General features: G+C 53.4%; 5 protein-coding genes across 5 annotated transcripts; 1 reads left to right on the forward strand and 4 right to left on the reverse strand.

The window, feature by feature from the left end:
* Positions 1–103: 103 nt before the first annotated feature.
* On the reverse strand, positions 104–1388 carry BBA_05528 (WW domain-containing protein; the record flags this gene model as incomplete). The annotated part of the gene is made up of 3 exons (XM_008600625.1): positions 104–583; positions 640–960; positions 1050–1388. 3 exons carry the CDS (start codon positions 1386–1388, stop codon positions 104–106), a joined length of 1140 nt encoding a protein of 379 aa, XP_008598847.1.
* Positions 1389–2626: 1238 nt separating this feature from the next.
* BBA_05529 (extracellular protein) lies at positions 2627–3787 on the reverse strand (the record flags this gene model as incomplete). The annotated part of the gene is made up of 1 exon (XM_008600626.1): positions 2627–3787. The coding sequence occupies one exon, from the start codon at positions 3785–3787 to the stop codon at positions 2627–2629; it is 1161 nt and encodes a 386-aa protein (XP_008598848.1).
* A 3987-nt stretch (positions 3788–7774) lies between these two features.
* Positions 7775–11533, reverse strand: BBA_05530 (LsmAD domain-containing protein; the record flags this gene model as incomplete). Its single annotated transcript, XM_008600627.1, has 5 exons — positions 7775–9920; positions 9973–10342; positions 10395–10545; positions 11003–11145; positions 11461–11533. 5 exons carry the CDS (start codon positions 11531–11533, stop codon positions 7775–7777), a joined length of 2883 nt encoding a protein of 960 aa, XP_008598849.1.
* A 440-nt stretch (positions 11534–11973) lies between these two features.
* BBA_05531 (cytochrome b-c1 complex subunit 2) lies at positions 11974–13516 on the reverse strand (the record flags this gene model as incomplete). Its single annotated transcript, XM_008600628.1, has 4 exons — positions 11974–12069; positions 12126–12970; positions 13026–13200; positions 13259–13516. 4 exons carry the CDS (start codon positions 13514–13516, stop codon positions 11974–11976), a joined length of 1374 nt encoding a protein of 457 aa, XP_008598850.1.
* Positions 13517–14064: 548 nt separating this feature from the next.
* Positions 14065–16122, forward strand: BBA_05532 (RNA polymerase III subunit RPC82; the record flags this gene model as incomplete). Its single annotated transcript, XM_008600629.1, has 3 exons — positions 14065–14073; positions 14130–14192; positions 14266–16122. 3 exons carry the CDS (start codon positions 14065–14067, stop codon positions 16120–16122), a joined length of 1929 nt encoding a protein of 642 aa, XP_008598851.1.
* Positions 16123–16584: the final 462 nt, after the last annotated feature.

Consider the following 16584-nt stretch of genomic DNA (forward strand, 5'->3'; position numbering starts at 1 on the left):
ATCACCGGGACATTCATCTTGGCTATCTGCTGGCGGAGCCTCGCGGTTGCACAAGAGAGTGATGGAACGTAACCGCACATCGAAATGTTTCCATCCAGGCTTTCTAGTAACGACCACCACCATAGCTTTGGCCCTGGCCTTGGTAGCCACCACCACGGTAATGGGATTGACCGCCGCCGTACTGATTGCCAGAGTTGTACCCGCCGCCATGTTGCTGACTCCCGTGCTGCTGGCTACCGTGTGAGCCGCTGTAGCTGTGCCCTTGACCGCCGTGGGAAGACTGGTTGTAGCTGGGCTGGCTGGAATAGCTGGAGTGGTCGCCGCCGTAGCTGTGCTGGCTGCTGTGCTGCGACTGGCTGTTATAGCTGGGAGGGTGCTGAGAGTAGCTGTTGTCGCTGTACTGGCTTGACTGGTGCGATGGCTTCTCCGAGAAAGACTGGCTTTGTGAAGCGCTTCCGTGTGTCGTCTGGCTGCCATGGTTGGAGCTGGGGACGTTATGGTTCGAACCGGGCGGGTTGTAGGTCGGCGCGGGGCTACTGGAAGAATAGGTGCCGCCAGTGCCAGTATTGGAGTAGCCAAAGTTCTGCAACGATACTGTTTAGCTATTTGATTCTGTCCATGATTGAAAAGTCGACGTACCTGGTTACCTGAGCCCTGCTGACCGCCAAACATGCTGGCCACGCCACCCATAACGGCACCAGCGAGGCCGCCTTGGTGGTGGCCTGACGCGTTCTGAGTTTGGCCGCCGTGGTAGTTGGATGGCGCCTCGGGCTTGTCTGAAGGTGAAAATAGATTCGAAGCAAGCTGGCCGACGAGCTTACCGCCGATGCCAGACGAGGTCTTGCCGCCACCACCACCACCGCCGCCGAGAAACTGGTTTGCGAGGTTACCGAGAGACGAGCTGCCACCACCACTACTACCACCTTGCTTGCCGCCGAGAAGAGCGTTCATCGCCATGGACTAAAATGAAGGGAACCTTTGAATTAGCGCACATTCTACAAGGACATTGACCACAGCCAAGAGCCATGGATGAAGGGGAGTTTTCTTACGCCAAAGCCACGGTCTCCCGAAGGACCGTCGCCCATACCTCTGCTTCCATCGGCCATGATCGGTTCCATGCGCCCGTCCGCGTGCTTGACAGTCTGCGAGCCGTCGGGATGCGTGATTATTTCAGGAGGGGGCACGCCGTAGGGGTGATCTTCGTGCTGCGCGGGCGTGCTGCCGGTTTTGGCGGCTTCGGTAGGAATTTCCCACTGAGAGACGCCGGTGGCGAGCTGGACGTAGTAGTATTTCTTGCTGGCTGAGTCCCACTGCGCGATCCAGCCGGGAGGCAACTGAGGAGGTGCAAAGGTTGGACCTTCTGTGCTTGGCGATGCAGGCCCAGTCATTTGGATGCGACGAGGCTTTTTCGTTGCAGAATGTTTTCGAGAGGGGGGGAAAGTCAAAAAGCAGACCGAGGTGGAGGGGGAGGGGAGGGAGGGAGGCAAGGAGGGTGTGACTGTCGGCCTGTGGGAGAGGTTGGTCGCGCGATTGTACCCTGTTTGGAGGGGGAAAAGGTGGCGTCGGCACCGCTGGGGTTTTGGTTTTGGTGGATGAGGAGGGGAAAAGAGTTGATGTAGAGAAGGGCCCAAGTAGACTGAAGTGACAAAATAATGTTTCTCGTTGATGTACTGACGCAAATATAAATGAAAGAATGAAGTGATTCGAGGAAATGAGAAAAAAGGACAGGTAGGCCGGAGGACCAGGGCGCGTACCTGCCTTCAAAGCGTGCAAGGGAGCGTCTATCTACACCGTGATGATTTACAGTGGTTACAGGGCTGTGGGGGAAATTGCTGTACTTACCTCTTCATACAAGATGGCTGGCTGGTTATCGTTCTGTTAGTGCTTACTAGAGAAACCAAGCGTTCTGCTACCATGCCACCACGCTACCTGCCTGGGCCTAATAAGGCGCAGTCCTTTCCCAGCCACACTTGGGCTGCCTCCGGCCACACACGGTGAGTTTACTCCAACTACCAAATACATAGATTTTGATGCATTCAACATAGCGACGAATGAGCGTTTAAAAAGACCAGAATCATGTATGAATTGCACTTTACTACGTCATAGCTGGCCACCGCACATTGATCACGGCTACATACAGCAGGCTCCATACAAGTTGCTTTGAAAGCAGTGATCGATTCGCACATCTATCTACACAAGCATCAAGAGCTCACTCCAGGGACAGGATGTTTTTCTTGTCTTCTGTTTCCCAAGAGGCTCCCGAAGAGGAACAAGAGATAGATATAGCCAGATATCGCTCTTCTCTTTATCTCTCGCTGAGGGGGGTCGAGGCAAACGTAACAATTCCAACCATGTCAATAAAAAACAAAAAGTTCGATATAAAAACACATGAAATTTTTCTGAATAGTAAAAGAATAAAAAGACAAATCCAAATCTAACGCAACAAGGTCAGTTATCATTGGCCAGAGAAAAGAAATGAAGATGGTGTTGGGTAGCAAGAGCCCCGAAAATGGTACAATAATAAATGTGGGGGGAGGGTTTTCATTCAAATCATCTCTTTCAAGTTCCTCCTTTTTCTGTCCCCATTACCGAGGTTCAACCCTCCAGTCGTGTTTGATGCAGCAGCTTAGACAAAGCTAATGACCTTGGCGACGCCAGGCTTGCAGCTGGTGCCGGCGGCGAGCTGCTGGGCAACGGACCACCTGTTGCCAGAGCTGCAGCGCTGGAACTCCTTGCCGCCGATGCAGTTCCAGGAGCCGAGGTCGTCGCAGGCAGCGCCGGCGGGGAAGGCGCCGCCGTTACCACCGGAGGTGGGCGCGGCGGTAGGAGCAGAGCTGGTGGTGGCGGGAGGAGCGGCAGCGGGAGGAGTGCCGGCCGGGGGAGTGCCAGCGGGAGGAGCACCGGCGGGAGTAGAGATCGAGATCTGGATGGTGGTGGGCGTGGCGATGGACGTGCTGGAAGCGGACGGCCTGGCGGTGGAAGCGTCGCTGACGGTGACGAAGATGCCGCCGGGCTGCGTGGGCGTGGGCACCTTAGTGGGGTTGGCGGCGGCGGGAGACGACGAGGGCTTCTCGGGGGCGGGGCCGGGAGCGGGGCCGGGGGCCGGGTTACCAGTGGCGCAATTGCCGACAGGGGGACCAAACTTGGAGTCCTTGCGAGTGACGTCCTCACCAGGGTCGGGAAGCTCGAGGTCGACGCCCTCGGTGGTGCCGCAGCCGTTGCCGACGTTGGCGACGAACATGGCGGGGCGCTGGCTCATGGGGATACCACGGCGCTTCTTGGACTTGTTGCCCTTGATGTTGATGACGGCGCAGTTCATGTACATTTCGCGGTTGCCGACCTCGTTGAACCAAGACCAGGCGAAAATGGCCTCACCGGCGGGGGCGTCGGAGGGCACCTTGAAGTCGTAGGAGGAAGCGCTGGGGCCGGTCGGGCAGGACCCGAGCCACGAGTGGATCACGGTCCAGGTTTTGCCCTTGTCGTAGGAGAGCGAGGCCTGGCAGCTGCCGCCCGAGTGCCAGGCGCTGCCGTCGATGGACAGAGTCTGGCTGGAGCCGGCGGCCCAGTCGTCGACGGCGGCGCCCTGGGGGGTGCCGACGAGGTTCAGCGTTCCTTTGCACGGGAAGTTGCTACCGTCGGCGTTGAGGGGCGACGTCAAATCGTAGTCAATGTCGGTGGTGTGCTTGTTCTTGGGGGAGCGCATGGGCGGCGGGTAGGTCAAGGCCATGTGCGCCTGGGCAAAGGCGGCCATGCCCAGGACGGCGGCAAGGGAAGCGACGATTTGCATCTTGACGGTTTGGGTGATTTTTCGCTTGTAGCGGGAAGAGGGAAGAAGCGAGCTTCGGATAGTCGATATCGAGGCAGAAGAAAAAAAATGAACGTGTTCGTGATGTATGGTCTCTTGTCAAAAGAGAATGAGAGTGCCTGTCGGGCGTGTAAGTCGGCCTGCACGAAGCGGAAGAAGAAAGGGTCAAAACGCACAAAAGAGTAGGAGCAAACTTGGACCACAGGAATCAAAAGAGCTCTTTAGCGAAAAGGAGGGTATGACGTTTAGAGCACAGCTCCAAAAAGTGGTTTGAGTGAATGAATGTTTTTTTGCGTAACAGAAAAGCTGTCGAAACTTGTGAGACTGGGCGCTCAGTTTTGAACTTGTCGAATTCCGGATCGGCAGAAAGTGAAAAAAAGGAGTGAACTGGAGAGAATGTAAGTGTTTGAAAGAAGGAGAGTGAGTGAGTGTGCCTGCTTCAAACAAAAAAAGTGAAGGCCAAACGACGGGCCTTTATGAACCTTTTGTAAGTGTTGCTCGTCACGAGAGTATGGCAATGGGCCAGGAATGGTTGGCTGATAGGCGCTTAGGGGTGAGGGGAACGTCATGGTGGTGTGGCGTTTTGCTGTTACAGGGCCGAGGGGCACCTCGAAGCAGGGGAAACTAATTTTTTTCTCCGGCCTCCTATTGTTCAGGAATGATTGGCCTTCTTTGTGGTAGCCGGAGGTTTGCTCCATTCGCTCTTGAATTTTGGTCGTCGTTGCAGAGCAAAAGGGCGGTTGTCTGCACCCATGTACCTGGTCTGCTGTACTTGGGATAGATTAGCCTGTGGGGGTTGTCGTCTCGCCTGCGCGGAACTATTGAAAATCTTTATTTCCAAGCCCTTGTTGAACACTTCATTTTTGCTTGTAGCCAAATTCAGGACCTTTCCCATATGTAATTTGCTGAGTAGGCGCGGACCGAGTCCGATGGCGACGTGCTCTCAGTATATCTGATGCACGTCATTCCCACAACACCGTCCCCTGAGAGCCTCAACTAATCCATGCTTGGCTGGCTCTCCTCCACCACCACCAGATATGCGCACCAATACCTAGGTAGCACTGGATAGGTAGCGTGGCAGCTTGGTAGCTTGCAACTGGGCCCTCCCTCCAGTTGTCCGCCCCCCCTCCCCCACTCTGCATTACCAACGACAATGGGTGACATGCTGCCAAGGAGAATAATTATCGGAGAATAACCCATTCCGGTGAAGGGCTGGACGTAGTCTAGATGAAATGGAAATTACGAGTGGACGGGTCCTGTGGCTTCGAGTTGAGTGTTGTCCCTCAAGAAAACCCATAGCTCGGATTCAACAGCTGCATAGACGAGTCAGAATGGACGAGTCAAACTAAAGGATTGAAAGAAAATCAACGACTTTGTGCTACAGTTACACTGGTTCCAATTGCGTGCGTCGCTCTCCTTGTACCACGTTTACTATCTTCCAATGGCACTCCATCACAGCGTGATCTCGAGTCTATACTGTTACACGTTCAACCCCCAACACGTGCATCCCCTGCCGCGAAACACGTTTCTGTCCCTCGCAGCAGGCTGTGCATCACGGCTTGCGAGTGGCCTGCAGCTACAGAGGTTCTTTTGACGCCAGCGGTTAGTTAGCTACCGCTGATCAAACCAATAAGCCGAGGTAGTATGATAACAATGACGGCTATACAACAACAGACGTAAAAATCAATCCCAAACATGTTGAAATAAAAAAGACCCAAAAAAAGGACCAATAAGGCAAGGAAAAATCAAACAGGCACGCCACGACATAATGGTCACGTTACAATGCAGCAGAAAACACGCATGACTGGAACGACGGCCCTGTTTGCCGACGTTTGTCCGACAGCAAGCGCTGAGCTTGACCAATCACGGCGCCTCAAGATCCTTCGCCCCTCCCCGCCCCGCCTGTTGGCCACCCGGCCGAAACACCCGAAAAAGTAGGACCGCTTGACATTATCCTGGACTTTTGAAACCATCCATGTCAACAAAGTCGTCACCTCCCCTGTTTCGGTTCTCCTCCCTCCAAACCCAACTGTACATCAAAGTCTAACTGAGAGCGCAAAAAGGATTCCCAAGCACAAAAATAGAGTTGATCATGAAGAAGTAGGAAAAAAAAAAAACCCCCCGGCCACTGCCTGCTTACCTAGTTAGCTAATGTTTATAGCAATACAGGCCATCAACTGCTTAGACGAGGGCCCCAATAGGATTCGAAGCACAAAATATAGAGTTAGTCATTAGGTAATTAGAAAGAAACAAAAAAAGCAACCTGGCCACTGCTTGTTTGGCAAATGCTCACACAACACAAGCCACCACCACCACTTACCACCAACCCAACGACAAAGTCGCTGCATCTGTGGCGATGCGCAATGCCGCCGATAACTCACGATGCCTTCCCATCCGAGGGAGAGCCACGCCCACCACTTAATTACACCGCCCTCCTCACAACCATTTTCTCCTGCCCTTTAGACATTTCAACGTTGCGTCCGCCATGCCATCGCGAACGCCCTGTCCCTGCACTTAGCTGGGGCGGCCGGCCCTTCCCGCCCTAGGCTGGCTGTCATTGACTGGTGCGCCGGCCCATTGTTCATTTATATCAGTCGCCTGATACAACACCGCAGTCGGTCCATGAAAAAATAAGTAAAATCGGCCTGATTTGACAGTTTGCGCCCACTTCGTCAATGTGGGTAGTTCCAACGGCCGCTCTCATCCACTCGCCCTAGGCCTGTCCATATATGTGTTCAACACAACCAATACTTGCTACTATACTTCCGGGGTGGCCCTCTTCTCCACCACCCCTGATTTGTGCCCTCACGCAAGCCCATTCCTGCTAATTCATGCTTGTCCTGGTTTCTAAATACTTTGTATTCAACAACATGCTGCCTGCCTTTTCGGTCTCCCTCTCGTCAACCTTCAACCTTCATCCCATCAGTTAACATCAGTTGCCCTCAAGCGCCATCCCTTCCGGCCCAACCCCCCACCCAATCTTGTCTTGACCAGTCATTCTTCTTCTTCCTTTGAAAATAACTTCTTTGTGGCGTGTTTTGCCCATGAGACCAGCACGCTGTTGAGGTCGCACTGGTCTGACCATTCAGAGACTCCTGCCACTAATACGGTTCACCTTGATTGGCCCCATCCACCTTCATCGCTCTTCGTCACCTGTGGAATCGGCTCCCTGTTACTTTCAATGCCTTCTTTTCATTCTCCTATCTGCTTCTGCCCGCTAAACCCTATCTACATCTGCCGCTCTTCCCTCTCGCCATGCGCCGACAACGCCCCTTCACGTCTCCCCGTTGGAACAAATTAAAACGTCTTGACCATGCATTGCTGTCGTCCATGACCTTCACCTTGTCCAACAGGCCGGCAACCTGTCCTTGCCCAGAGAACTTTCGTCTCCTTCAACTGCGCCAGTTGTATGGATACACTTTCATCGCCATCTTGCCCACGACACTGGGCATGTCTTCAGTGCTCTGCCCCAGATTTTCACTGCGGCATACCTGCATTCGAACCGCCTCTCTGCACTGCCTGCCATCTTGACTAGCTCTGGCTATCCAAATATGGCCTTGACTCTGCACTCGAGGTTGTCTCATCTCCCATCTCATGCAAAAAGATTTTAATGGATGTGATGCTGTGTTTCATGTAAAGCAAAAAGAAAAAAAAAAAGACAAAGAAAATCCCCAAACGTTAGGCCAACCCAGCCAGGCCCATCTCTTGCCTCGGGCTTGATTGCAACTCCGCTTTTTGCGCTGGATACGCAGCTCTAAGAAGTAATTCCTTGCTGTGCCTTGCATGTAGCTGCTGCTGTGGCGCACCGATAGGGCGGCTCTTCCCATCGTAAGCATATGTGCTGCTCCATTTGTTACAGCTGTGGATGCTTGATGAGGGCTCGGCCCAGCTCGTGCAATTGCAGTAGTATATCCGCGCGTCGCAGCCCGCTTCGCTGATAGGTCATGTCATCATTTTTTGCCCACGCTCTCACTGGCTTGGCGCGCCACCCTGTACCTGTCCGTAGGCAGGCTGGTTATACTGCACACTCGGACTCATGCCATACATAGGCTGCCCCTGCTGCGATCCTTGATGAACCATGGCAGGGGCTGAAGGTCTTCCTGGGCTGGGATATCCATTTGCCCCAGGGCCTGGCTGCTGCGGGCCACCTGGAGACATAAACTGTCCATGTGCACCTGGATACATCATCTGGGGGCCGCCAACCATTCCCTGAGGCGCAGGCATAAAGTGTTGCGGCATCATCATATGTGCCTGGGGTGGTGCGTAGTGAGGATGATGGCTGTTAGAGAAGCTTCGGTACTGTCCCATCTGTGGGGCACCTCCACCCATATACACTGGCTGGTTGTACGCCATCTGACTGGGTGAGTTGTAGGCCATTGGCATTTGTGCCATGCGAGGTGATGCAAACGACTGCTGAGAGTTGGAGTGCATCATGCGGTGATCGTCATTACCATATTGGCTGTGAGGGCCAGGGCCGTGATGAGGTGTATGCATCTGCATAGGTGGCATGGCGGGCGACTGGCGCTGGCCTGTGTGGAGCGAGCCATGTTGAAGATGAAAGGGCAGTTGGTGTTGATGTGCCAGGTGGGGGAGAGCGTGTGGAGTATTCGGCGTTGCCATTGCAGGCCCAGAGAAAGGGCTTCGTTCAAAGTATTCCTTATACGTGAGATGCATCGTCGAATCGGCTTTCTCGTCATCCCGAAGCTGTCGCCAGGTGGGAAGAGTATCATAAGCAGGTCGCAGACCGCCATTGTCGTCCCACTTGCGGCCCGGAGGAGGAGCAAAGGTTTTAATGTGAGAAAGAATCGAACACTTGTTAACATCGACAGCTTTGGTCTTGCGTCGAATGAGTTGCCCATGAACAACAGCAGCAGGGTTCGCGTCAGGAACATTGTTGACAGCGGAGCGAGGGCTTGAGCCTGCACTGGCATGGTTGTTGGGGTTGAAAGAGGGAGCAAATGGACTTGGCCGAAACTCATGGCTGTTAGGGTTCAGCTTCACACCCATGTGCCCAGGCAGAGCACTGTGCCGACGGCTAAAGTTGGTGTCGTTTGTGCCAGAAGGTCCAGTGGGTGGCGCGCGTGCATCCTGACTAGGTGGCGGCTGCTGGACTGTTGGCGGCTGCGAAAACTTTTGCTGCTCGACGTTGCGCAGCCGCTGAGCCAGGCTGCCAGTTTGCTGAGGGGGCATGTTATGCAGTCCGCCGCGGTTATTCCTATATCCCTGACCATGATACTGCTGAGGGTATGGCTGGCGAGGTCCGGTGTGCCGGTTCGGTGCGCCAGCTGGTGAAGCCCCGTGCGGTCCGGCTGGGGCGCGAGAGTTTCGTGGGTCGACAGAAGGAGGCATGGTAGTACCTGGATCACTGACTTTAGGAGGAGTACCTTTACCACTGGCTGGTGAACTCTTAGAAGAAGAGTCCGCTTTGGATTTTGCTGCGACTTCTTCAGCGTTCCTGATTGCTCGAGCCTGGATTTCCTTTTGCTTCACCGGATCTTTCGCGATGATAGACACCAAGTCGTTTGGAACGGGTGTTGATAGCTTGAAACTTGTGGCGAACTTTCGTAACTCAGTGAGCTTGACCTCTTTATCAGCTTTGGCCTTGCTGTTTCGAACTTTCTCAGCGTTGATTCTCTGCTGAGTAGCAAAAGTTTTGAACGAGTTCAGTACGTCACGCTCAACAGTCAACGTGGCACTGACTGTGGCCTTGTCAGCTGCGCCTTGCCCGACCTTGGTGCCAACAGGGGTAGTGGTTGCGGCTGTTGAAGAGTTCTCGGTAACCCTCGTGTCTGATGACTTGAAATCCTTAGACTGCGCAACTTTGGCCTCTGTGGACTTCTCGTGCGTAGGCTGCGAATCTGCAGTCTTGGGTGTCTGCTGTCGGGTGGTGGTTGCGTTCTTTGCAGAGTCGGGTGGTTGACCATGAGTCTGATCAGCAGCAGCAGGTGCAGGCTTCTTATAAGGTGCTTTAATCTGCGCAGAAATAATCGCAGGGTCCACCGGGGCGCCTTTAACGTTTGACTGCGCGGCTGGGGCTCGTTTGGCAGGAGGTGTATATCTATTCTCCCGCCCTCCGCCCAGAGGCGGAAAGTCTTGTCGGCGGACGCCACTGTACCTATTGCAAAGTTAATAACACGGAGGCGTATGGTGGCGCAACACCAACATACTTCTCTTCCTCGTTGTCATCGCCACCACCAGAACCATTGTAGTCCATCACTCGCTCTTCCGCTACGTGTGCAGTAGTGGGAGCACTTCGCTCGATCTCACGCGCTTTCCTGTCGGCTGCAGCTATTCTTTCGCGGTATTGAGGATGACTCTTGTTGATAGACGTTGTGTAGATGTTTTCGTCGTAGTCAGTTTTGACCCCGAAGAGTCGCTCGTTTGCCGCGAACTGATCCCAAGCACCACTGCTCGTTGATCCCTCTAGACTGGCGTCAAGGCCATCACTGGCATCCGGAACCCAGGGCTGAAGGACTCGTTCACCGGCTGCGCCCCTGTTTGAGATGGCCGTGTCGGTTCGGAAGCCAGGTCGATTACCTGCGGGGGCACTGTTAGCAAGATTTGGCACCTGGGAACAAATCATACATACCATTCTGTCCACGGCCTTCACCTTTGCCGCCAGAAGAGACAGCGTCCTTCTTTGGTGGCATCGTATAGTCTGTGCTGGATTGAGCCGATGGCCTCAAATCTGCGGATAGGACAAATTTGATTTCCCAACAAAACTGCGATGCTGAATTTTCCTAGTCGTGTGAGCCCAGGTTAGCCACTCAATCTAAAATTGGTCGCAAGCCTCCACAAAGGCACAGTGTGAATATGTGCCTCCAGCATCGTGTGATGCATAACTAAGCCTACAGTATCCTGCCCGAGATATCAAGAAAATAGGCAGGCAGTTTGGAATCATGTGTAGAGGAAATGCGCAAGACGAACCTATCAGCGTGTGCAGGAAGCTCGGGTTGGACCCTCGAGGGGTAGGATAGATCGGTATCGTCGGTGAGCCGAAAGGCAGGGAGAATACCAAGCTGTATATTCCACTTAGCCTGCTCGATTGAGTGATTAGTTCATGTTTGAGTGTTGCGCGTAATAGCTGAATTGGGGAAGGGCGATGAAGCACTCAGGGGTTTGATCAGGCACCTGTTGCAAACAAAATAGAGCCAAGGTGCCGGGCGACAAAGGCATGTGCTGCGGGCGGCTGCTTACCGGGAGGGGCAACTTAGGAATGCCAAACAGGAGGATTCTCGTCACACCTTGTTCGCCCAGCTCGTCGCCGCTAGGATTGCCTCTGAACAGGCGCAGCGGGCATGGAGAGATGGTTTGCAGGCGAGAAAGGGATTGAAGCCTCGCTGTGGAGATGGTAGATGAGGCTTTGTTTTCGAATACCCTGTCGCTCTTGCCTGACTAGTGGGAGAAGGGCCTGGTCGTGTCCACAATCTAGCCCGGACAACTGGATTCGAATACCTGAGTCTACTACGGGAGGGCTCGGCAGCATCGTGCGAGTACAGTGCGCAAATCTTTGTGCACCGTTAGCGAGTTCTTGTAGCACGCTAGAAATCGCGCCAAACACCGTCAAATGCCCCAGCAGCAGAGCACAAATACAGTGCGGGTTTCTTGCCGCGCTCCTAAGCCGTTTGTCACTCAAGGTACCTCAAGGTACATACCTTTCAGATACGTCGTGGGCAGAAGCTTCCAAAACCACCCAAAACTGCCTTGTGGGACGACACACGACACCATTTTGTGTCTGTGTCGAGGCGAAAAGCTTCTCAATACAGAGTTACGTGCCTCTTGATCTCTCGCGAAATGGAGGCAGCTTCTTTTGAGCTTCACCTGCGGCCGTCCGCCCTGCTGCAGCGCCCAAGAGACGAAATCTTAACGTTTCTAGTCTTGCGGCTCATTTATTTGTGTGGTTGCGGCCGCTTGGGTGTTGTAGGTTGCCTCTCGTAACTTTTCATGTCAATGAAGAGATCTCGTAGGCTAGCTGCGAAGCAGAAAAAAGAACGTCCGACGTAGATCACAACTCATAAAGAGCTCCAGACGCAACGTATCTGATGCAAGCAAAGGCGCAAGAACAAATGAGAATTTTTCTACTACAGTTATTGACAATAAGACAACGTCTCCTCCGCGTCTAGTCCGTCCTGACTAATTGTACATGATTTGTGTTTTGTTGAGCCCATTTATACCCGAAGGCCAATCTCCTCAGCGTAGGGAAGGACGAACAGGTCGCCGACGGTGGAGACCGTGGCCTTGCCGTCAAGCAGAGTCTTGGCAACCTGTCGCGAAGTTAGTAACTGCTTTTCATGTCGCTTGGTAGTAAGGAGAAATTTACAGTCTTCAGCTTATCGACGTTCACGGCATCGAAAGATTGGCCAATACTGGCAATATCCAGAGGCTTGCCGTTGCTGATGATGCCGTTACCAGCCAGCAGGATGCTGGAGTCGCGGAGTTGGGCCTTGTCAAGCGCATCGAACTTGGCGTTCGCAACAGCTTTGCTGACATCGTCCTTGCTGACGGAGCCCTGAGCAATGGCTTTGAGAGCCTTGACGGCATCCTCAGCGCCCTTGCGAACAGAAGCGGCAGCGCCAGTAAGTTGGATGGCCAGCAGGCCAGCATCAGAGTACGCGAGGCTGGAAGCAGAGGCGGATAAACCGGGTGTGGCGGCAGCGGCCTTGGAAAGCAGGCTGAAGCCGGGGGACCACTTGATGGAGGGTTGGTTGCCGAGGAGCGAGGCCAGGACCGCGATCTCGGGCTTAGAAGCGTTGATGTCGGAGCCAGGGAAAGCAATGACCATGGAATTTCCGGCAGGATTGGCGATACGCTGCTCTCCGCCAAAGTACTTGGTGGCCTCAGCCTTGAGAGACTGGCCGCTCTGGGAAGAGGCGGGGACGTCCTTGAAGAACTGGCTGACCCAGCGGGACAAAGTCTCGGTGTTGGCACCCTCAGCGACGATGGCGATGTTGGGCTTAGTGTAGACAGCGTCGGCGTAGCTGGCAACGTGTTCCTCGTTCAGGTACTTTTGGGCGGGAACAGCTGAGTAGGGAGTAAGAGGTGCTCCAAGACCGGTGTGAAAAGCGACAGCGTGAGCGTTGTCGAGGGCAATAGCGGGAACGTTGGAGCTGTTAATAGCCTGGCGAAGGTGCAGGACGCGCTCAACATCCTCGTGAAACTCGTGGGCTAGCGACTGATATCAGTTCCCTGGTGCTGATGGCACATGATCCTGTCATCTTACTGGTATACTTGGTCTGGGTGACAACCTCGGCAAGGAGCTCAGCGAAGTAGGGGAGGTCGTCCTTGAGGAAGCTAGCGCCGACAACAAGGGCCTCACGGGTGTGGCTGGCAGTCAATTGACCACCAAGAAGCTCGGATTCGCGGTAGATGCGCAGGCCAGATCGTTTTTGGGTGTTCTTTTGGGACTCGGTTAGAATGCGCATGAGGCTGGGAACTGCTGACAAGGCAACACACTTTAAAGGCAAACTCCTCGAGGCCAACAGTCAGGCCAGGAAGAGGTTGATAACGGGTACCGGCCTTGGCAACAATGGCAAGCTTGGTGGTAGGACCGTGAGTCTCCCTGGAAGCTACCTTGAGGCCATTGGCATCAGTGGTTTCAAAGGCACCAGCTGATGCGGCGGCGGCGAAGCCTCGCTGCTGGGTCGGGCGCACGCTGCAGGACCTGCGGGCGGCCTGCTGCGCGTTTCTCGCGAGAAACGATCTCGAAATCATATTCGGGTATCGTGGCGTAGGCAATTGATTGAACCTTGAGCCGTCGTCGGAAAGCAATTGAGCACCAAAAAGAAGTGCCTCGTCGAACTGCTCCCGTCTAATTTTCGGACACGGGAATCCGGCCAATCACGTGATGGCTATTATTCCGCAGCCTAAGCCACTGCTTGACTGGGCTGGGTTCACTGGGCGAGCCGCCAAAGCTTGCTGCAGCGCCATAGCGTAATCCGCTCGTCACCATCACCCTGCTAGGTAGGTACCGTCCAGGTACCGCCGAGCTATAACGTCTACTAGCCATCTACCAATCAGGTACCGTGTCCACCTCTCTACGGTGGGATTCTTAGCCCAAGTAGACTGGCAGAAAAAATTCCCATGAGAGTCAGAACTTTGACAAGCGCCTCCAAACTTTCGAAGCCCACCTGCATTTTCGTATTTCTGCTGTGGACTTCGCTCAGGCATTTCGGCGTCTCGTTGCACACATACTTCAATGACTTCAAGGTAGCTATTGCTGAGCTCTAGAGATAGTGAGAGGATCTCTAGGAGCGATCGCAATGCTTGTTGTTAGTCTACTTCGACTGTCAGTGCTACTGACGCAGCGAAGCTAATCGACTTTTAGACAAAGCATGCAGCTGAGCTCTGTGCTCTCCTCGTGAACGACCTCTACGGCGAGCTCCCCTCGGTAGGCCTCTCTCGCCCTTTCTGCAGCGACAGGGTCATGCAAACACATTGCTAACACGTGCTCGTCGCAACAGCGTATTCTTTCCGCACTTCTCACGAAAGGCCGATCCACGATCGCACAGCTCGCACAGCACACGTCCCTCCCTCCAAGATTCCTCCGAAACGGTTTGAGCGTCTTGGTCCAGCAAAATCTTCTTTTTCACCACACCGACTCTGACAGCAGAGGAACGAGCTACGAAGCCAACTCAGATGCCTGCTACAATCTCGTTCGATCGGGAAAGATACTAGAGGCTATAGAAAGCCAGTATGGTACTGCGGAGCGCGATCTGGTCCAAACGCTTCTTCAGCTTGGATTCGCCCGCATCGCGGACTTGACGCAGGCATTCAAAGGCAGAACGTCGAAAACAAATGGCCACACCAATGGATCCACAGAGATGGCGTCTGGGCTGATTGAGTCGGAGTCGCATCTGAATGCGGTTCTGGGTAGACTCATTCAAGCCGAAATAGTCGAGACTATGCGCGCCGACAGCTTCCGCAACCCGCGCGACGTGCATCGCGAGATCGAACAAGACGTGACGCGAACAGGCCCCGGTGAGAAGACGAGCAAAATTACAGCGGAGCAATATGGGCAAATCCGGTCAAAATACCGTACATTCAAAGAGCAGGGCATGAGTTTAAAACGTCAGCTGGACATTACGAGGGGCGCATCTGGTAAAAGACGGAAGCTTCAAAATGGCAAAGGACATCAGTTGGATGATGAGTTTGACGCACCCCCTCTCAATCCCAATATTGTCGTCAGAATTAATCACGAAAAGTGTCTGGTTGAATTGCGCAATGATCGATTGGCGACATTCGCAGCGGATATGCTCGGCGAAGTTACAGGAACGGTTTATCGAACGCTTCTTGATCTCTTGTCCGTCGACATCTCAAGATGTCGAGCGGACCCGCTACTTGAAGAAGAGACGCCTGGTCACAAAGTAACGGTTACTACCTTGGAAATTTATAATCACTTGGACGAAACTGTCGACGTCCAAGGCGGTATTGGCAAAGCTCCGAAAGATAAGATTGATCACCAGAGCGCAGAGAAGATCAGGCCAGAACCGCAAGATTCCGATAGTGAGTCGGACGCTTCCGATAGCGAAATTCCTGTACGGAGGCCTTCGGCTGCCGCCAGAAGTTTGGATTTCGATATGGATAATGGCTTCGGATCAGACGAACATAAAGAGAATGGCGTGGCTCACACGAATGGGAATGGCAAACCAAAAGTAAAATTCGAGGATGACGGAACGTCGAAAAACAACCGCATTGAACAAATGCGCCAGCACTTGTTTCTGCTAGCAGAAAGCAAGCATCGATTTGTGAGACACTGTGGTGTTCAGGGCCGTGGGCAGTGGACTGTTGACTTCTCCAAGGTTCTCAATCGGCTGAAGGAAACAGAGCTTGATGCGTACATTGAACAGTCCTTTGGGCGACATGGGCTACGGCTGACGCGCATCCTGCGAGAAAAGGGCAAACTCGATGAGAAAATGCTGCCGTCGGCTGCGCTCATGAAGAAGTCGGACGTCCAACTCAAGATGATTGCCATGCAAATGGCTGGTCTTGTCGACGTGCAGGAGGTACCAAAGGACAACAGTCGCATGGCTAATCGAACACTGTTCTTCTGGTTCTTTGACAGAGAAAGAACGGAATCACAGGCTCTTGATGACATATACAAGGCTATGGTGAGATGTTTACAGACGATGCAGGTCGAGCGGCACAGGGAACGAAATATCCTTTCATTTGTGGAGCGGAAGGATGTACAGGGCAAGGAAGAGGAGGTGATGACATCGGAACATTACGACAAGTACAACAAGCATCTAAAGGTGCAGGAAAAGCTTCTTGGGCAGGTCATGCGTTTGGATGAAATGGTTGCCATTTTCAGGGACTATTGAGGGATAGGAGAATAACATGTGGCTGTACAGATGTGACAAACAAAGCACTTTGGTCTAAGCACTTGCTATATCAATGAACTCAATTTGATGTGCACATGAAGCATTACCCTGGCAAGTGACGTCGCGAGCTGAGCTCATCGAGATAGGCCGGCTTATAGCACGAGAAAGTAAACGAATAGACGAGTTCTGCATTTCCGACACTGAAATTAGGGCGAGTACGCGAAGACGAAGAACGTCAACGACGTCAAAGCTGCCATGAACGTTGGCATTCACAAAATCCCGCAGCACACCACCTGTCTAGAAGCGGCCCTCCTGCTAGCGAAAAGCGAGTTGATAGGTGGCGGTGAGAAGTGTTTAGGTATTGGTAGGATGGTATTTTATCAGCCGGGTTTATGATAATGGAAAGTCGCAGGGATATGGAGCACCGTCGACGGCTATCCGTCGTACGCAAGGTTGCACACC

This window comes from Beauveria bassiana (genome assembly GCF_000280675.1).
Source record: "Beauveria bassiana ARSEF 2860 unplaced genomic scaffold BBA_S00014, whole genome shotgun sequence".
Lineage (NCBI taxonomy): Eukaryota > Fungi > Ascomycota > Sordariomycetes > Hypocreales > Cordycipitaceae > Beauveria > Beauveria bassiana.